This window comes from Herpailurus yagouaroundi, unplaced genomic scaffold (genome assembly GCF_014898765.1).
Source record: "Herpailurus yagouaroundi ecotype Mexico unplaced genomic scaffold, PumYag 530, whole genome shotgun sequence".
NCBI lineage: Eukaryota > Metazoa > Chordata > Mammalia > Carnivora > Felidae > Herpailurus > Herpailurus yagouaroundi.
Genome location: NW_024412747.1, coordinates 3,974,945 through 3,996,798, shown reverse-complemented (window position 1 = coordinate 3,996,798; position 21,854 = coordinate 3,974,945). Strand labels below are relative to the sequence as shown.

General features: G+C 41.4%; 1 protein-coding gene across 6 annotated transcripts in view; it reads right to left on the bottom strand.

Annotated features, from left to right (window-relative positions):
• LYST (lysosomal trafficking regulator) overlaps positions 1-21,854 on the bottom strand; it is a 194,911-nt gene that overhangs the window by 1,542 nt on the left and 171,515 nt on the right. For all 6 annotated transcript variants that reach the window (XM_040464863.1, XM_040464864.1, XM_040464865.1 and 3 more), the window contains 8 exons: positions 20,143-20,332; positions 16,715-16,851; positions 13,745-13,843; positions 8,132-8,271; positions 7,327-7,424; positions 2,379-2,535; positions 1,517-1,588; positions 1-639 (listed from right to left, as the gene is read on the bottom strand). The exon at positions 1-639 is cut by the window's left edge and continues 1,542 nt beyond it. In XM_040464863.1, coding sequence (XP_040320797.1) covers positions 501-639; positions 1,517-1,588; positions 2,379-2,535; positions 7,327-7,424; positions 8,132-8,271; positions 13,745-13,843; positions 16,715-16,851; positions 20,143-20,332 — 1,032 coding nt within the window. In that variant the 3' untranslated portion in view covers positions 1-500. The remainder of the gene's footprint in view (positions 640-1,516; positions 1,589-2,378; positions 2,536-7,326; positions 7,425-8,131; positions 8,272-13,744; positions 13,844-16,714; positions 16,852-20,142; positions 20,333-21,854) is intronic.

The window sequence follows — 21,854 nt, the reverse complement described above, 5'->3', positions numbered from 1 at the left end:
CTTCCTTCCTTCCTTCCTTCCTTCCTTCCTTCCTTCCTTCCTTCCTTCCTTCCTTTTCTCAGGGGGAGGGTGGATTATCTTGGCATAAAACTTTTTAAATATAATTTTTAGAGTATTTTATATAAACAATTAGGCTAACCAGTTGACATTCTACTGGCCCTTTTGGAATAACAGAAAAAGCAGAGACCCTAATCCTTTCTTTAGATTATGCTTATGGGTAAAAACTTTAAAGATACGATTTTAATTTATCGTGTAAGACTTGAATCTTGTTGCTTGGGACATACTGACACAGCCCTCTGGATTATCACTAAATTAGAACAAAACTGTTCTCTTAGGACCTTGGGAGACTGCAGAATATTGTGCAGGTGAAGAGGGCTGATCGTTATTTGGATGATTTGTTTGGTCATCCGTTTCTTCAAGTTCAACCTCCCCAAAACCGGGAAGGTCTACAAATCGAGTTTGTAGCTAAAGTGCTTTGGAGGAGCGAGGTTCTCTCTCATTCATCCAGCTGCGTAGCTGCTGAGGAAGGAATAGAACATGGGCTGTTTGAGGCGCTGCTGGTCCTTCCGGCACCAGGCGATCACGGTCCCGTCACTGTTCGCGGTGTACAGATGGTGGCCGTCACAGGAAAACGTGAGGCTGTCAGAAAGAAATCCCGTCTGTATGTTATGTCTTAAAATTGCATTTGCAGACTGGTGATCACACAGGAATCAGTGTAAAGAAGCTAAGATATCTTTACCGGAGCAGAGAGCCCAACGAAATGCCTGCTTACAACCCACCGGTTTCCAGTGTAATCCTAATACAGTTTAACTGCCCTGCTGACAACTTTGTGAAGCTCATCCTGACGAGGTGATACGGAAGAAAGTCAGGATCAGGGAGGGCAGTGCATTCTGTTCCTTCTTTGCATATTTTCTCTTATCGCCTTGTTTAGGCTTTATTACTTAAACAACAAATACTTGAGTACAGGAAAGTTTACAAAAGATAACAACGCCACATGTTCTCTTTATAGAAACAAGTGGTGATTATTTTAGGGAGATGTTTTACTTCCCTGAAAAAGGAAAAGGTAAATGTAGTGCACTGAAAATAAACTAACGTAATAACGTAGAATTTGAATGACTGATTTCCAGTTGATTTTTTAAGGTCAAGTGTGTTCGTACAACAAAGGGTAACTGGTTGTTTATCAATATTACCAAGTATCCTCCTGCAGCTATCAGTCATCCTTACGGTATTTTCAATAAGAAAGGGAAAGGACATCATTTCTACAATTCAAAAGCTTCCCTGGGCACTCTCCCAGCATGTCTTCGTTAGACTGGAGCTCCCAACTCAGATTTGAAGCCCTACGAAGATGTGGACTGTGTCTCCTCTTGTAAAAGGTCTTGGTCAGCTTGGTGTTTGATAAATGGTCAGCTGTTTATGACTGTCATCACATATTTCACATCAGTGTGCTTTAACAACTCTCTAACAAAAATACAGTTACAACGTATATCATGAAGAATGGTGGGGGGGGGGTGGTTACCTTACAATCGGCTTATTTGATTTAGGAAATGTGATTTCTCGCACAGGCTTTAGGTCCCATGTACTCCATAACCTAGAGAGGGAAGAAGTCATCATCTAATTATGCAAACTAAAATTTCCTTCACTAAAAAGTCCTAAATATTTGTTTATTTGTTAAAAATCATCTGGAAGGAAACACAATAAACAATTAACTGTAGTTCCTTCTGGGAAGTTTGCAGGGGGTGTATGTGGGAGTAAGAAAACTTGGTAAATTTTCACAGATAATACACAATTTCAAAACTACATTACAGCTAAGTTTGTTATTTAAAAATAAAACAGGAATATGGGGCACCTGGGCGGCTCAGTCGGTTGAGTGTCCGACTCTTGGTTTTGGCTCAGGTCATAATCTCACGGTTTGTGAGTTCGAGCCCTGCATTCGGCTCTGCTGACAGCTCAGAGCCTGGAGCCTGCTTTGGATTCTGTGTCTCCCTCTCTCTCTGCCCCTCCCCCACTCATGCTCTGTCTCTCCAAAATAAACAAACAGTAAGAAAATGTATAAATAAGTAAAATAGGAATAAGCAAAGAACCTATATCTGAAGGTGATTTTAAATCTGTAAATATTAAATATTAACATGCCTAGATATGATCTCGCAGTTCGTGGGTTCGAGCCCCGCATCGAGCTCTGTGCTGACAGCTCAGAGCCTGGAGCCTGCTTTGGATTCTGTGTCTCCCCTTCTCTCTGCCCCTCCCCTGCTCACACACACTCTCTCTCTGTCTCTGTCTCTCTCTTAAAAGTAAACATTAAAAATTAAAAAAAACCAAAAATGTGTCCTGATGTGTCCTTATGAACAAGAGCAAACAAAGAGAACGAAAACTCCTCTTACCTTACAATTCCGTTTTCTAATCCCCCGGCAATCACATTGATAGATACTCCCTCTGGCTGGTTAGAGAAAGCAACAGAACAAATGATCTCTCTGCAGTGGACATGTCCAACGAGGTCCCCATTCACTGTCCAGAGTCTGAGGTCACTGCCTCCACCAGCTAGAACACCAAAATCGTTCAGCAGGTCACCAGAGCGTGGGTGTGTCCAGGACCCCGCGCCCTGGGTCCCAGAGGGCTGACTACCCCTACCCCTCCCACCCCCCCACCCCCACTGTGCACCAGGCTTGTTTGTTTCAGTGATAAAATTTACAGGGAAGTCATGACTGAAGTCTGTATAAATAAAATTACTACATTATAAGTAACACAGAGCTCTGTGTATTTACCTAGTGACAATGACCGGTGGGAAAATAAAAATATTAATGTATAATAGAGAGCAACAGGTAAGTTAATCATGTATCTGTGTGTAATTGTAATATTTTAGTATATGAACTGCCAAGTCTGAATTTGAAAGTACCTAGAGAGTTAAACAATCTCCAAAAACAAATGAAAATATTCTGTGGAACCATCTATAAGAAGTGACTTATGTGAATTTGAAGAGAAAAAAAGTTACAATAAAACTTAGCTGAGTCAAAAACTACTTCTTAAAGAAAAAAAAAAGAAATCTAATTCTCACAATGAATCTTGTAAATCAATGACTTATTAAACTAATTCTCCCTGTTCAAAGACCATGAGTAACAAAACTTTCTGTAGTTTTCGAGAGGGGATCAGTGCTCCCCATCCTCTAGAAAAATGGGGCTGCAGGTTTGGGGCCTCGGGATGATGAGCCCAGCCTTCTTGGGAGAAATATTCTCAAGCTGATCAAGACAGAGGTTAAGAGGCTTGATAAAGTTTGGATGCCATAGGGTTACTACACTTGATTTTATCTCTCCATTAGAACTAGCAAAACAAGTACAGAATTTAACTTTCTCTTTTATTAAGGCAATGACAAGATTTCATAGACTTCATACTTTATAGCAAAGAAACAAACTGTGCAAATACTTCTTTATGTAAAGATACACTGAAGACCTTCAAATACCACAAACCCAACGCCTTCCGTGCCACGGCACTGTTCCCGACCGCCGAGCAGTGGACACAGCCCAACTCCCGCGCACAGATGAACGGACACACCGAATGCGGTAGGTGCACACACAGCAACATTGCTTGGCCATGAAAGTGATGAGGTTCTGATACATGTTACAACATGGATGAGCCTCAACATCAGGCTAAGTGAAATAAAGGACATAAACAAGACGAAGAAGGACAAATGGTGTATGATTCCACTTACATAAAGTATCTAGAATGGACAAATTCCTAGCGATAGAAAGGAGGGTGGTCACCAGAAGCTGTGGGGCAAGGAGGAACACTTATGGTTACAGAGTTTCTGTTTGGGGTGACGAAACGGTTTTTGAAGTAGACAGTGGTGACAGCTGCTCTACACTGTGGATGTGATAATGCCACCAAATTACATATTTTTAAATGGCTTAAATAGCAGTTATCATGTTAAATATACTTATCACATATGTAGAGAAAAAAGATGAACAAATGGCCGGGTTTTACTTAAGACTTCCCATTGATTAGGGGAGATTACAGATTCAGTATATGAAAGAAATACAATTGTAGATGATAAACTCATTTTTTCCTTGAGTAGACATTTATTTCACTCTTTGTTTTGAATTTAGTGTTTGATAAAAGATTTGAAAAATAAAACAACCAGACTTCTACTAGTCAGGTTAGAAGATTTATTGAAGGTACTGATGTAGGCGTTGATTGTTCCATGTAATCCATAGCTTCTGCACAGCTTAGTCCCTCAGAACAAAAAATCTAAATGTGGTCCTGGACTCTATGAAATATGGTACAGAACTTAATAGGCAAAGAATTACCCTAGAGGATTACCCAGCACGTGGGGCTACCACAAAACCAAGTAACTACTCATCTGCCAAAGACAGTACACAGCCAAACTGAGGCCTTTACTCACTACCAGATGCTCTCACATAGAATTGAATTCAGCACATCAACTAAGAGAAAGTTGGGCATTCCTGAAAAAAAAAAAAAATTCCTCCTATACATCTTCCCCGAGATTAAAATAAATTGGAGAGTCACTGAATACCCTGAATTTCATAATATTGACTCTCTAACGCCATTGGCACCACATGACCAGGCTATGAACCCCAGTTAAAAGGCACATATGTTGATCCAGTGGCAGAATGATTTTAAAAAATGCAGAAGCCATCTGTTATAACATTTACATAGTTTAATAAATTTCACTTCTCATCACTATAAAAACCACATCCCATAATAAGGACTGGGGAATTATGATCATGGGTAAAGAGCTTGCATGTGGAACTTCAGCCCCGATACAGAAATTTTATATATGTATGTGTAACGTGTACACACAGAAACGTACATACACACACATGTAACATCTATACGTACACACACATATATTTATTAAAATTTTGATTTTTAAAGTTACTTGGATGGTACTCACTAAAGGGTGAAGATCTTTGGTAGGCTACATCTGATGACTTTTTTCCCTTCTTGGAATTAAGAATAGAAGCCCAGTTTGGGTTACTAAACATAAATTTGGCCTGCCTTTTAAAAATCATTATTTTCATCATGTTCTCTTTATACCAAATTCTTATTATGACTTCTCTTATATATGTACCAAGAGACTTAAAAAAAGTAGAGAAGGCCTTTTTGTTCAAAGTGGGGGGAAAAAAAAGTTCTAGCCATTACTCTGTTATGCTGTGTGCTACCTAGGGACACCTGAATAGCCTTCCAGTGAGTTAGTAATTGCAGCAAAAGTAATTTTGTTTCTTGTTCCCATATGACTAGCTGATATAATATCACAGATATAAATCACTACTGGCAGCCGGAAAGTAATTAACTTTACAAAATTCAGCTCCCTAAGGTCAGTCCTAACTTCCAAATGTTGCCAAAACAAGAAAGTAGAGAACTCTACATAAATAATCATTATATTATTCCCCCAGATTCCTTCTTGATATGACATACTAAAAGCTGCTAATGTACAAATCAAGGAAGAACAATTATCGAAGTCATCAATCATCTGCCCACACTTGGATTATCAACGTCAACTGTTTAAAATCTTTCCCCTCAGTTATGATGATTAGGAAATAAAAATGTTTCCATGACATTATTTTATAACTGGATGCTAACACTGGCAAATGCTTTCATCTGATACCTTTAAAGCATGACTGAAGATATTACTTTTCTTGAATACAAGAATTAATGAATGTTTTGTAAAGTCAACAATAAAACTCCAAGAGATATCTGTAGCATAATAAAAAAATAAGTATCTGGTCATCGTTCTAGGTTCCTGGCACAGAGCTCCTGAAACCCTTGTAGTTTACCATCTTTTGTATGCTAATGAGCTGACTCCTAGGGGGCAGGCCCTACACAGCTTCCGGATGGGGGCTGGTCGCCAAAAAAACCAAGGTGGGGGGAGGGGTTGGGAGGTTAGAATTAACAGTACTTCTCCACCTCCAGGGCGGGGAGAGAGGCTGAAGGTTGGGCTCAATCACCTACTGATGGCCAATGATTTGATCAACTGTGCCTCCATAACAAAACCTCGGAGAAACCCCTCAACAGCAGGGTTAGGAGAGTTCCCCGTGTTGGGGAGCACATTCCTGTGCCAGCAGGGGGGGGGGTGCACCCTGACTCCACAAGGACAGACCCTCTGGATCTCACCCTATATCCTTCATCTGGCTGTTCATGTCTATCCTTTATAATAAACTACAGTAGTTAGGTATAGTGTTTTACTAAGTTCTGTAAGTTGTTTTAGATATTTATTGAACCTGGTGGGGGGGTCTTGGGAATTCCCAAATTTGCTAAAGAACTTCAAGTACTTTGTGTCAGAACTAAATTGCATTGTTGGGGCACCCAGGTGATGGCACAGGATTAGAGAGCTGTTTGGTGTCTGCAAAGACAGCATACATTTGGTTTCGGGAAAAAAACAAACGGGCGCCTGGGTGGCTCAGTCGGTTAAGTGTCTGACTCTTGATTTTGGCTCAGGTTTTGATCTCACGGTTCCTGGGATCGAGCCCTACATTGGGCTCCACACTGACAGTGCAGAGCCTGCTTGGGATTCTCTCCCTCTCTCTCTGCCCCTCCTCCTCTCAGACACTCCCTTTCTCTCCAAATAAATAAAATAAAGAAAAGAGAAAGAAACAAACAATATACAACATGCAAGCAAAGGATAGAGGATCACCCACTACAGATATGTCAAAGATCCTCTACACTGAGTGGGCAGAAAAAGACAGTTTGTCAAAGGATCCTTTCAATGTTAAGATCTGCAAACAGAAAATTTATGAATTTTCCAACTGTTCTTTCCTCAAGTTTTACAACATGTATACTTGAAAAAAACCAAAACTAAAAATAAGACCTCTGATTAGGAGATCTAACTTTGTCATGCAAATTTTAAGGCAAATTATGCCTCCGTTTGTTATTCTATAATATTGTTCTCAGGAACTGGAAGAAATATATTCAAAACTGATCACTGGCTGATGCTTTGCACTTAGGAGGAAGGTAGTGAAGTTATTAGTAGTTAAAAAGCAGAAGCCAAAAAAGGATAGGAAAACAAAAGCGAAGAAAATTCAGAATAATTTACGTAATAATAATATGCTTAACACATGTGCTCAAATGCAATCTTACATATATCAGAAACAGACTTAAACTATGATAATACTAACTTTTGCATAAATTGGTGCCTAAACTGATGAGCTCACTCTTGGACCTCACTGTATTTTAATACACACATATGCTATTACCAAAGTATTTGGATCTGGCAGGGACCTGAGAGATGTAATCCAACAGTTTCACCTACGATGGAAGGAACTAGCTGAATGCTGTTAGCACAACGACCTCTGGGCTCTGGTTTCAGGGCTCACTCACCTGAGTCACATACAGTGGCAATGTCACCTGTGGTTTCACTGGCAGAGACAGCTGTGACAGGGCTTTTGTGTCCTGCCAGGCTTTGTACATAGCACAACCTGAAAGACAAAGATGTAAATTTGCATATGATCATTAAATATAATTATATTCTCTTACTTGTATAATTCCTTTCCTCAGTATAAGGACCTTTTACTCAGAAGGCATTCCTAACTTTGTTCTTAACTGATTGTTTGATTTCAATTAGATTATAAAGTAAAGGTTGTATTTCGTGTTTAAAATTATTATAATGTAAAAGAGGTTAGAGTGGGAGACAGCCAAAGCATAAGAGACTCTTAAAAACTGAGAACAAACTGAGGGTTGATGGGGGGTGGGAGGGAGGGGAAGGTGGGTGATGGGCATTGAGGAGGGCATCTTTTGGGATGAGCACTGGGTATTGTATGGAAACCAATTTGACAATAAATTTCATATATTAAAAAAATTATTATAATGTAAAGATATTATTAAATTTTTTTTAAAGTTTATTTATTTTTGAGAGACAGAGACAGAGAGCAAGTGGGGGAGGGGCAGAGAGAGAGAGGGAGACAGAATCTGAAGCAGGCTCCAGGCTCCCGCTGTCAGCACAGAGCCCCATGCAGGGCTCAAGCCCACAAACTGTGAGATCATGACCTGAGCCAAAGTTGGAGGCTTAACCGACTGAGCCACCCAGGCACTCTGGTAAAGACATTATTATAGTGCATCTGTTTCACACAGTAAGAACTGAAACATTAAAAACAGCTGCGTTGGAGTTACAGCCCTCCTTCTGTACCTGTTTAAATCCCATATGATGCAGGTGCCATCTCTGCTCACACTTATCATTATACTGTAGGGTTTGCAAACAAATAAGCTGGTTATCTCTTCCGTGTGCCCATAGAGATGTATCTGGGACTCCATTTCTATCTCTGAAGGCTGAAATTTAAGAAATTCAGTAAAGTATAAGATAAAAACCATGACAAAAGTTTCCCTAGTACTGTATCTCAAAAATAAAAAACTGAAGTGACTCAAACTTTCAAGCATATCATTTTTCTTTTTTTTAATGTTTATTTATTCTGAGAGAGAGAGAGAGAAAATGCACAGGGAAGGGGGAGAGAGAGAGAGAGAGACAGAGAGACAGAGAGAGAATCCCAAGTAGGCTCCATGCTGCCAGTGCAGAGCCTGACACAGGGCTCGATTCCTTGAACTGTGAGATCATGACCTGAGCTCAAATCAAGAGACAGATGCTTAACCGACTGAGCCACCCAGGCGCCCCTCAAGCATATCATTTTTCAATCCATTTCAGTTCAACTTTGTCCTAAAGAGTAAAACTAATTAAACATTATCAAAGTTTTAATTGCCCATAATTTCATGAATATGCTTTTCATTTTTTGTCTTCTTGTCTGGTCTTTGTCCAAATACTCATGTATTTTTGTAGGTACGATTATTGCCGTACAAATAATTTTAAAGTTTGTAGTTTAAATTCTCCTGTAAGCATTTTGCATTTTTGATTGTCTTCGAAATGACTTTTAATGGTGTTATAATATTTTATACAGTGAGAATGTCTTAATTGACTTGAGCATTTTTAGTTTTTGACAGTGTACTTTCCAAAAGCATTGTACCAATTCACGAGGTCACCAGCGGTGATGTGCTCCCATACCATTACTTGTCCGTAGTTACAGATTGGTCTTCTACTTGAAAGACTGCAAACTGATGTTCCAAGGTCTGTGTTGGCTCACAGATGCCAGATGTCTTTGCTAGGTTTGACTCTTGCTTTCATTAGACTAAGCTGTTTATTGTCATAAATTATTTCAATATTTTACTTCAAAGGATATAGAGAAGTAGAAAGATAAGTATAATAGAAAGCTATTTAACTGGCCACTCAGGTAAACTAATCTTAATATTTTATCTGATCAGTTTATTTTTTAAACATGGAAAAAAATGAAACATTGCATAGTTTGTATACTGTTCTGTCTTATTTTCTCTCTCATCAGAAGTTACCAGCGTCCTGAATTTTGTATTTATGTTTCCCACATTTCCCATATGTTCTACCATATGTTACCATAACCGTAAACAACATGGTGTTTGGTTTTCATGTTGATAAACTTTAAGTATGTGTTATTATTCTTTAGGTATCTTTTGCATCTTGCCTTTTTGTTCACCATTGTTTTTGAAACATATCTGTGTTGATATATTAGCTGTTGCTCATCTATTGTAAGTGCTATGTAGTCCAGTGTTTTATGCACATAAAATACATATTTTACTCTTAAAGAATCAAGTGCCCAGGCAATACTAGGCCCACATTCTTTCTTGGAATGACCCACTTCAACTGTGTGGCAGGGGCTTCTGCTCAGCTGGGACACATGACCTTCAACCGAACACAATCACAGACAGTCACAGAGACGAGACGTGATTTCCACAAGGGCCGAAGTCCTGGGTCTGAGCTCCCCCGTCTCTCTCTAACTGGGACCCTTCCCACAGGGCCAGGAGTCTGCAGGGCCAAAGGGATGTACCCAGAGCCCTTCCAGACCATGCTTCAGGCTAGTTGGGCCCGAGGGATGCCCTGTCCGGAAAGGCCCGGGCCCCTTCTTGTTCTGCCTGGGCTCTGCAGCACGAGTCTGTGACTCACTGCTCATTCCAGGTCTCTGAACATTTCCCAACCTTTATAACAATCAAGGTTGCTTTGAATTGCATTTCTCTTATTATAACCAACTTTAACTTTTTCACGTATTCATGTTCTTACTTGTAAATTTGTGTTCCTGGTTTTATGTATCTGTGACTACATTTTAAAAAATCAGTTGGAGGAGCTCCTCTACCTGTGGAAGAGAATGAACGACCTGGACCATCCTACCAGTCTACAGACACCTTAGCCAAAGTCAAGTCTTGAGATCTGGACACCCCAGGGAATTGTGACCCAGGCTGTAATGCCACACGAAAGGTGGTCCCATGGGACTCATCCTCACTCTTAGGGGGCAGCCCTTCAGGGACCAGCCTTTGGAGAAGGGCCTCTGTGGGACTCCCCAGCTTGCTCAGTCCCTGGGTATTGTTATTGATTCCTCTCACAAAAGCGTCCAACAACAGGGTCAATACTCCAGAATTGACAATGCCCTCAAGGCCAGAGCTCCCCCCTGCTTATTTACATCTCTGGCTTGGGAGTTTTATGATAATGTGTTAGCTCTTGGATGGTTTCATTGCACACACATGCGTGTGTGTGTGTGTGTGTGTGTGTGTGTGTGTGTTTACCCCATGATCATGAATAATATTTATGGGGTAAACACAGCATAGGACCCCTATAGTGGTTTTTGATAATTTTACAGATTTTACACTTTAAAATGACTGTAAGAGTTAGTGTTACTAGATGATTCCCTAACAGGCCAGAAAATAATTTCCATGAGCAGAACAGGAATCATGGCCTACTTCATTTAAAAATTTCTCTTGAATGGCATAATACTATCTCGGATAAACCTCATATTTATTCTCCTGCCACCACTGATTTAGAGAACAGAAATACAGGTGTTCACTTACATGATGATCATGTGGCCATACTAGTTAATTAGTGAAAAAACGGACTCAAGAGCAATTATTTTAAAATCAGTTATCACTTTTAGCATTCTTCTCTAATCTATAAACAGCTTATAGATAATTCCTTCTAACAAGTCAACTCATGCACCCTTACGTGGAATACATTTTAGAAGACTATCTTGGGAGAATCAACAGAAACTTACAAGGCTTATGTGGTTCGGTTAGATATGCTTCACTAGGTAAGGAATGTATTTCATAAGACCCTCTTGAAAATATTTCCTAACAACTATTTTGGTCACACCCTGCATGGCCCTCGGGGAGCCTGTCTTTGTCGGTGTTAAAGCTACCTCCCATGAGAACATAAATACTTGTAGAACCCCGGCAGTCAGTGGGTTGGGAGAACAGAAACTGGAGATACAAGGCGTCTCCTGCTAACCACACAGGCACCTGGTCACGATGCAGCTTTCGGGGGTGCCAAAATGGTGAGGGGGTCCCTGAGGAAAAGCAGCAACAACATCGACAAAAACCCATGTTACCTCCCCTCAAAAAAAAACAGTGCTAAAACCACATAGCTAACATGCATTTTTGGACATGGTTTAAATAGTAACTGTTAATCTCATGACTTGATTACTTAATACTAGTATCCTTGGGAGAAAAAGAAAACCCTTGTAAGTAAAGCTGAAAAATCTACTTACAGGTAAATATATAACTATGGAAGTGTAAGCAACATAAGATTTCCCAAGCTTCTAGTGACTTCAAAAGCAAAAGAAGCACGTCTTTCTGTATTCACACTGTGACAGCGAGGACTCCCATCTGCTACATTCAAAGCTATGCTGTGCACAATTACTCCTGTACTGACAATTTCATCTTTTAATCTGCACTACACGTTGTGTTAGTATACAATTAAGATTTTAAAGGATAGTGGGGCGCCTGGGTGGCTCAGTCGGTTAAGCGTCCAACTTCAACTCAGGTCACGATCTCCCAATTCGTGAGTTCGAGCCCCGCGTCGGGCTCTGTGCCGGCAGCTCAGAGCCTGGAGCCTGCTTCGGATTCTGTGTCTCCCTCTCTCTCTGCCCCTCCTCTGCTCATGCGTGCGTGTGTGCTCTCTCTTTCTCTCTCAAGAATAAACATTAAAAAAAAAAAAAAAAGACCTTAAAGGATAGTAAGAATGGAAGGAAGAACCAAGCACAGGCTGTTCAAAGGGTTGGCAAAAACAAAAGGAAAAGTAAAAAGAGTAGAGGAAGCTAGTTTCTAAACAGGAGTCATGGTGCAAAGTCATCTGAGTGTGCAAGCACGCAACTGCTGTAGCGGCGGGGCTCCGAATATGTTTGGAGGAGAAGGAAACCGAAGGGTGAGCTTTGAAGACACACGTGCTGTCAGCAGTCAATATTAGAGATGATATAAATTGACATCCACTGTAGGCCTTTGGGAGCGAACAGGAGACATTCCCAGAGCTCAGATGCTTCTCTGCTTGCTTCCTCATCATTCTTTCTGTTCTGGTATAAAAGAACTTACCCCAGGCCCCTTCTCCCCGGCTCTGACTTCTCCTCCCAGACTTTCAGACGCTAAACTACACATACAAGTATTTTCCACCCCCCAAGTCACCATTCTTTTCTTGCCATGTTGCTGGTTTCCTGTGCCTGAAACACTCTTTCCTCTTTTCTCTACTTAGGAAACTGATCCTTTCCGATCCAGCTCAAGTGTAACTTGTCAGGTTTTCTGACATCCGGCCCCTCTCTGGTGTCCTTCCAGCCTGGGTGCAAACTGTTCTTGGGGCACATACCTCACTCTCCTGTGAGAACCCGCACATGCCCATCTCTTGTGAAGAGCCACCCCCATGGCCCACCTGCACCACGACAGTGGCCTCTGGGCTGGACACACCTGCCTCAGGCTCATACGCCCCAGTGTTGCTCCTGGTAGGTGCACAGTGGGCTTCCTACAATACTGGTTAGATCAAATTATACCTGCTTCAAGCATTTTAATGGTCCCTTGGGCTAAAAGACAGAAACACTATTATGGTCATATTTATACCCCAAGAATCATGGCAAAAAACCTTAATAAGAGTTTCAAAGGGAATAAACTTGGACAGAGAAGTAAGAGGAACCTAGCATCACCCCATGCTAGCAAGACCAGTTTACCCAGTAAAACATATTTAATAATCTAAGAAAGAAAACTGCAATGGGGTGGGAGTGGGGCGGAAAGCACAAGAAACAAGAAAGTTCTAGAATAAAATAATTACTGAGTTATTACCCTAAACTTGCTACTTACCCTCAACAGCACCACAGAGAGTTGACTCAAGAAAGAACAACAGTAAATTAAAAATAAGTATTGCGTAATATGTCTTTTCTTCACTGGACTGCTTTATAATTTAATTTTCAAATCCCGGAAATTCAGCAAATGGCTAAAATAAATTTCTTTCAGAAAGTGTTAGAAATCAAAATGGGCTATTTGGATTTTGCTGCAGTCCAGAGGCTGTAAGTAGGTTAAATATTAGACGTTCTAGGTTTCCAAATTTTACAGAATCCTGTGGTATACTCCTAGACGTTCAGGTCGACACCGAGAATACACGCAAACGAGCATCACAATGTCATGAAGAAGTATCATCACAAAAGAGATCATGACTCAAAATGCCATCTGTCTGTGACACCAAAAATAAGATCTTTATAATCATTTTCAGAAATTTTCGTGATCCTAATAAACCTGAAGAGTCAGATACATGACCTTTTATATTTTAAGAGCTTGTGTGAAGAAAAGACTAAAGAACAAAAGATTAGAGTGCAAACATTTCCAGTTAATCTTCTACAAACAAATTATACTTCATAAGCATTTTTTTCCCCTCACGAACAGCAAAATCCCAAACTAGCCGCGACGTGAGCCCCAGGCCTACCGTGCTGCTGGTGAGCCTGTTTGCGTAGGCTGTGATGACACCGCATTTGCTCCCAGTAAACAGCTGGCAGCTGTCAGGTACCCAGGCACAACTAGTCACCTTTGAAAGGGGACAAACCAAGGATCAGCGTGTTTAAAAGGCAGGAGAAATGTTTCTACTTCTCTGACAATTATTTAAAATATACATAACCACAACATTTAATGAACATTTTACTTGAAGTGATTAAAGAAGGGCAAGATATAATAACAGAGTATTCTGTAACTTTAAGCCAGATGTCTAAAGGCTATTTCTGAGTATCACAGTAGATCATCATCTATGATGATGTGCGCACACACACACACACACACACACACACACAGTTGTCTGTTCCTCAGAAGTTTAAATAAAATGATCCAGGCTGAATGTGTGTGTGATGTGTGCCTGTGTGCAGTTTTACACATTTACCTGATTTTTCCTTTTTTTTCCTTTTTCTGCTTCTAGTGGGGAAATGGGGTACATTCAGATAGAGGTATTGCTTCTCACAGTTCTAAAGACTCTTAAATAGGAGGAGAAGGAAAGATAGAGGTGGGGAAGAAAATCTCGGATTATTCCTTTGGGGCTGTAAACCCTTCAGTCCCAACCAGGGAGACCCTGTTCAAGGCCACTCAACTCTCTGCCTACTGAGTCTTCCTCTGGCTCCGGGCACCAGCTGACCCCCCCGTCCCCAGTGGCTCTGCTCCCCTGCGTCCCTTCTGTAGTCCCACCTGCCCCACAGCCCACGTCCCCTCACACTGCACTGTGCTGAGAAGACAGAGGTCATCGGCCACACATCCCATCCTCTCCCCTCCCTCGCGCCTCAAGTGTCTCGGGGCTTCTCCTGATTTAGAGGAGAAAGCCCCTCGCTTTTAAGGCCAGCCCCACCCCCACCCAGTGTTCCGCAGAACCTTTGTCTGTACTCTCTCTGAATTTCAAGCTGTCTTTTGCTGGCTTCTTCCCCTGGACCTGTATACATGTGCTCAAATGTTCACTACTTTCTTCACCCTGGCTCTCCTTAACCTTCCAGACATCAGCATCCAGTGGATCCCAGTTTATTTCTTTAATTTCTTTCTTAAATAGTTCTAACTATTTGTAAGGGTTAATATTTCATGACTTCTTTCTTAGAAGTCTTCCATAAGAACAAAGAGAAAATGTATTTATTTTTTATATATCGAATAACACTCACTGTCTTGCAATTACCATATGGGTCTGCTGAACTCTTTTATAAACCTAAGTTACAATTACAGGGTTTTAGTAATTTCATCTTCCCTCTGGCTCAAAACACTTTGCTGTTTCATCACTGTGGGAGTTATTTCATCAATTATTCCCAACGATGCTAACACAAAACAAGCAAGAAAATGAAGAATGATGGATCTCCTGGAAGGATAATGTAGGATGCGAAATGAATTGTCATCCTTTGGTCTTCTCACTGCATTGTCCAAAGAGTGTTGTCATCTTTCAAGAAAACATAAAGGAAGGCCGGAGACACCATTTCTGTAGTCTGCTTTTAGCTTTCATTGAACACAGTTGGGAATTCAGAATTTTTCATGTTCTACTGATAATAGAAAAGAGAAGAAAACTGACAGGGGGCTATGTTTCATGATTCTGAGATCAGTCAGAAGGTGAAGGCAAGGGGATGGCAGGACTCCCATCTCTGATGATGAGGACGCTGATCGCTGATCGTGGAGGTGAGATCGGAGCGTGAGTCCTCAGATGGGAACATCCGGGACGAATTTTCTCAAGCTAAGGAACTGCTGAGGGAACGATATGTCTCTAAGGATGAAGATAAAATATGGCGCTCTCATCCAGGTAGCCATTTGACCGGAAGTTCTTCATCACACAGTATTTTTCTGAAAGAATCTGGACGATCCTGTTTTGCTAAAAGGGTTTACAACAGTACTCTTTTGTCTTTAATGATATGCTTGTGTGCCAAACTTTACGTGATAGAAATTAATTTTGTGATGCTCAAGTGCTTACTAAAATTTCTAATAAGGTTGTTTTTCATTGTCCTTTCGCTTACTTTTGTTACTTTACTGGTAACCAGAAACAAAAGGTCATGACCTTTTCTTCAGGTTTTCTGAGGGTTAAGCAAAGGAGTCACTGCTCTCCTTTCTTCCACTGCCAAAAATCCCCACAAAACAGCGTACTCCATTCTCACGTGCCCAGGGAATGAGAAAATGTTAGGACACATGAACAGGCACCAGGTGTTATGTAGATAATGGAAGTCAGAAAATGGCAAAAGAATTTCCCACGGAAAGAAAGTCACAGAAAGAGGGTTTAACGTACAATTTTCTATGGGAAAAAGTTGTGGCAGTATTGTGTGCCTGTTTGTGTGTGTGCGTATGTGTGTGTACATATGCAGTATATATACAATATATATACAATTGGAGACATTTTTACAACAGCTTTATGAGAGAGTAGTGGGGAGTCCCATTACCCCAGTTTCAAAGAGGAAGAAAGAACCTCAAGTTTGGAAAGGTGAGGGTGTTGCCGAAGGCCACACAGGAAATAGCCAAGCTGGGACACTAACCCGGATCAGAGGGCTTTCGCTGGGCCCAGTGCTCCTTCTACCCCATCGCGATGTCTAAACGCCCAGTCTATTTTGCAAAAACCAGGCAGAGAAGATGGCACTCTGGCTACAGAAAATGACACAGTGACAAAAGACAAGCGAACACTGAGAAGGAAGCAATGCTGATTTTGTTCCCACAGCTGACGCTGACTCGGTGATTACAACACTGTCTCTGTGAGGTACTGGGGAGAAGACAGAAGCTGGGGACAGAGTCAGGACAGCAATGGTTGGGAAACCGGAGCGCTGGAAACAAGGCAAAGTCCAGCATCGTCAGCTTCTGGGCTGGGTTAACTGCAGAATATTAAAGACCAGCTGCTACCGGTCTGACTCCCTTTTAAAGCTTTGTGTTTAATCAGTATTATAAAGTACTTCATAAAAAAGTTTACCTGATACTGTTGAGAACTTTGTATAAAGTTTATTGGAGGCTCACTTTGTTTGCTCTTCAACCTTAAAATGTTATCAGCATATCCCCAGCTCAGGATGGCTGACCACTGAATGTCGGTACTGTTCATGCTTCTCACACCTGGAGAAGGAGAAATGAAAAGTATCCGGTTGCCACCCCTCCACTGTTACCGGCAGCCCCCCAGAATGGCGGGTTAAAAGCTGAAGTTTACATAGCAGAACATAGTATCTTTCCAGTGCAAATCACCTTTATATTCATAAGATGAACCGATTTAAATTAGTTTTATTCCTTTAATGCTAATGGGATTCTAAGAGCGGAACTCTATTTTTTTTTCACTTGTGATGCTTTGGCTGGGATTTGATTTAGTACTAAAATATCTGTTAAGGAATCTTTATAAACAACAATGATAGTCAGGCTTACACTATTCATGTTCTATGACACTTGGACTTAAAAAAAAAAAAACAAAAAAACAAAAAACTAGGGACGCCTGGGTGGCTCAGTTGGTTAAGGTCATGGCTCAGGTCATGATTTCACAGTTGGTGAGTTTGAGCCCTGCCTCGTGCTCTGTGCTGACAGCTCAGAGCCTGGAGCCTGCTTTGGATTCTGTGTCTCCCTCTCTCTCAAAAATAAATAAGCATTAAAAAAAAAAACTTAAAAAATAAATAAATATAAACCAGATACTACTTAAATAACTTTGTAGATACCACCTGCTGAAGAATCAGTATAGACAACTAACTATCAATATTAGAAAGAGAACATGGCTACCTTAGAAGCAATACCTGTCCTAGGAAGGGTTCATTCCATCCTGTCAAGTGCAAGGACTTTGCATAGCAGACTTTGATTTAAAAGGGTTCTGTTTTCTCTTTTTTACAACATAGTTTTATGTCTTTGGGGGATAAAGATTTGGACATTCTGAAATCCCTTTTCAGTACTATTCAAAATCTATTCTTGTTGGTGGGCTGAATATAGGTAATGCAGCATAAATGCCATACCCGGTACTGGCCTGAAATCTGGATTGCTCAAGCCCCTTTCGGAGAGACAATGTGCTTTATTTATTGCAGCACCTATATAATGAGCCCACATATAGAGGAATAAAACAAATAAATATTTGTTGAAAGAATCAACAGCACAGTGAAAATGTAATTCACAGATTGGTTTTGTTTTGTCGACTATAATACCAAATGTTGACATCAGTTTTGCAATAAAGGAACTGGAATATACTCACTTAATATAAGCTGCTCTACATATAAGCTGCTGGGGAAAGGAGCCACATTCGCAGAGTCTCAGGGCCTCTCAAATTCCACCATAATGCCTGGCATGCAGTGGGTACTCAGTAAACCAAGTGTTCAGTGAATGAAATACATAATATAACCGTTCCCAGTTTCTCATTCCAGCACTTACAAGAGGCACCACCTTTTTTTTTTTTTAAAGAAAAATAAACTTCTCCTTTACCGATTAGAATAGTGAAATTTAAATCGCAGTTTGTAAGAAAATGGCTTTTTCAGCATGCACAGGCTTGGACTCAAGCCCCAGAGACTGATACAGTTGGCTCAAATGGGACCCAGGCAAGTATGTTTTGAAAAAAAGCATCTCAGGCACTTCTGAGGCACAGTTTACAAGTAATTGGCCTATCCTGGGTTTAAGATCATCAAAAGGATCTCAGTTTAGTTGTTACATTGTGTTATGCATGTAGAGCTTAGCAGAACCACACAGTTATTTGATGCAAGGGTGCGCCACACCACGCAGCTGTTAGCACATGACCGAACTCTCATCTGCAAGCTGAGTCCTCACTCCCACAAGGCCGCTGTGGAGCACTGGGCTGTTGCGTGCCGGTTGCAGCGGTGAGTGCACACGGTCCCTGGGCCCAGGGCGCTTACAGCCTGATGGACATTTACTAAGCACTTAGAAGGAGTCAGCCACTGTACTCATCATTCCCTGCATTATCTCATTTAATCTTACAGCAAATTACCTGTGAAGTAAATCTTTCTGTCATTCCCATTTTATGGCTCAAAAGCCAGGATTCAGAAGGTTTAGGTAATTTTGCCAAGGTCAGACAGCTGCTAAGTAGCAGAGCTGGGACACAAACTCAAGGCGCTGTGCCTCCTGAGGCTGTGGCCAGGTCTGTGGCGTTCCCTGCACGCACCTAGATGCCAGCAAATCCCAGACGTGTTTCACAAGGAAACAAAGCGTAATCTGAATGAACACAGCTATTAAGGGCACACTCACTAAGGGCTCTGGTTGAAATGGCACAAATAAGGTGGACTGACGACCATATTTGACATATTTTAGTTCACCGTGCTAAGCGGTAACACTAGCCCTTTCTCTTCTGCTCAACGGAGACAAACTTCAATCCACTCTAATTAATTCTTCAAGGGAAATTATTCACACACTTTGGTACTTTAAGTATTATTAGCAGCAAATTAACTTGTAACACACCTCACAACTAATTGTAACATACTCGTGAAAATAAACTGCTGATATTACAATAGGTATGATTAAACAGATTTGCCTTACCCTACTAATTCACTAAACTGAGATAAAATGATATGCAGCCTCTTATTACAAACAAGCATAAAGGCAATCACTGATTCCATGATACAGACAAGAGTAAGTCTAAGAGAACTGTGGCCCAGCCAGCAGACTTAATTTCCTTAAGTGACCTCTGTCGTAACGCAGTGCTGCACGTGCTGGAAGCCAGCTGCACGGACCCCCAGGAGCACCGTGTATCAAAAATAATGTTAAACACAAGCATTGTGACTGTCAACAGGCGTCTATCTAGGCCACGCGCTGGCTTTTAGGTAAATCTGCACACGCCTGATACGAACAGATGAGCGCCCCAGGCATTCATGCTAGTGCCCAAAGCCCGTGCCTAGTAAGTAAGGAGAGTTCTTTTATAGTGAACGAAGTGGTTAATTACGTTAACCATGACGTAATTACAGCCCTTTTCCATGTGTTGCTGTTAGCGAGTTAGAGCACAGAGGCTGAGACAAGAATTGCTTTCCAGGCATACCTGTTTTTAAGACCTATTTTCAAGGCTATCATGACTTCCTTGTTTTGTTTTGTTTGTTTGAATCTCATGACTATACCTTCTGAGGTACTAATTTGCTAGTCTCTTCTGGGATTCAAGGGCCTCAAAAGATATATTTCTATAACGGATGCTTTCATCTTGTGAGCATAACCACAAGATACTTGTTCTTGGCTTTGACTCCTCCTCTTATTTCAAATGGCACTGCATTTAATGCCTCCCCCCACCCCCGCCAGGTGGTATGTTTAATTCCTACTTTGCACTAAATAACCACACGTTTGAAAGATTTTCACTATGGACTCAAGACTGAGAAATAAAATAGTAGCACAGATGAGCTGGAAACAGTCAAATCTCATAAGAGAGGTACCGAGAATGTTTTCTTTTACCTTGTTCTTTGCTGTATGTCATCAGCAGACAGAAATTTTGGGACAATCCACAGATGGCTCTGGTGGGCAGAGCCTGGAGAGAACCAAATCTTTCTCCGTGGGGCTGGCTGAAGCAGACCACAGGTACCGGAGCACTTGGAGAGCCTACATACTCCCCCCACTTCAAGCCTTTTATCCACGACAGGGGGCTCTAAGAAGAAAGGAAAAAGTCAAAGGTAGTAAATAGAGAATGACTTCTAACTGAAATTCTAAACAAAGAATAAGCAACCTGATTATAAGCCCTTTGTAGGCAAGAATTATATTCTACTTTTTACTGCTCTATGCTTAGCATATGGAAATCTGTGTTCCTTGTTGCTACATGCAGGGATGAAAGTACAGATGGGGCCCAGTCCGCATGCAGCTGGGTTCCAGCTGGGCCGAGGGGCAGACGAGAAACAGACAGACGCACAGACAATATGGCAGGTGGTGAAGCTCTAGGAAGAACAATGGAGAAAGGGAAGAGAGCAGGGAACGAGGGGGTTACTGTCATAGATACGGAATGAGGGAACTGAGGAGGGGACATCTGAGCAACACCGCAAAGAACTGGGAGAGCAGAGTGGGGCTGTTGTCCGGGGACAGGCCGTCCCAGCTGAAGAGAATGGTGGACACGTGGGTCCTCAGTGGGAACGAGGCGGGTGGGTGCCACGTTCCCGCTGCAAGCGGATATACGACTCAGATCTATGTACCAACTGCAAACAGCTGATTAACACTAAGTATTAGTAGATGAAATCGCATTTATTTCTTTTCAGGGATGTACTATTAAATTATTTTGACATGGTAAAATAATGGATTCCACTGAAAGACACAGACCCTGGTAATGATAATTACAGTGATTTGTGAGGCTTCAAAGTCCTAAGGGTTACGTTGACAAATAAACATGAAACAAAAAACACAGCTTTCAACTATGAAACACAACTTTGGTGATCTGGTTTTGGCAAAACATCATACTGATGTTTTCAATTTGAATTTTACTGGTTGTATCACTTTTGTTTGTGTTCAACACACACATGTGATATATGTGAGCTATGCGTATAAAGAATTTCCAGGTGTTCTTTTTTTTAATGTTTGTTTATATTTGAGAGAGAGAGAGCGTGTGCACACGTGCGTGCAAGCCAGGGAGGGGCAGAGAGAGAGGGAGACACAGAATGTGAAGCAGGTTCCAGGCTCTGAGCTGTCAGCACAGAGCCCGAAGTGGGGTCTGAACTCATGAACCATGAGATCATGACCTGAGCCGAAGTAGGACGCTTAACCGACTGAGCTGCCCAGGCGCCCCTAGAATTTCCATGCGTTCTATTTGTGTTCTACATTTAGTGATTTAAGTAACCTTATTTTAAGACGTGACTGTCAAAACAAGGTCTGTGAAGACCATCCTTACACTGGGTCACGGTTTATTGTAGCTGGAGACACGCCGCTTTACGTCACGTCCAGGACCCTCACAACCTCCTTCCCTCGCCTCTTTGCTTTCTGCTGCAAACCTTTACAACGTTTGACAGTTCACAGCCTCCCATCTTATGCTGCTGTGATAATGAGGAATTTAGCTGAGGGTTAGAATCCATTTTTCTCTTCAGGCTTGTTTGCTCTACTTCTGTATTTCAGAGGAAAACTTATGCCTATTTTCCACTTTAAGAGGCAACACTTCGTCATCACAGTCTGGTGGGGCCAAAGATACACGT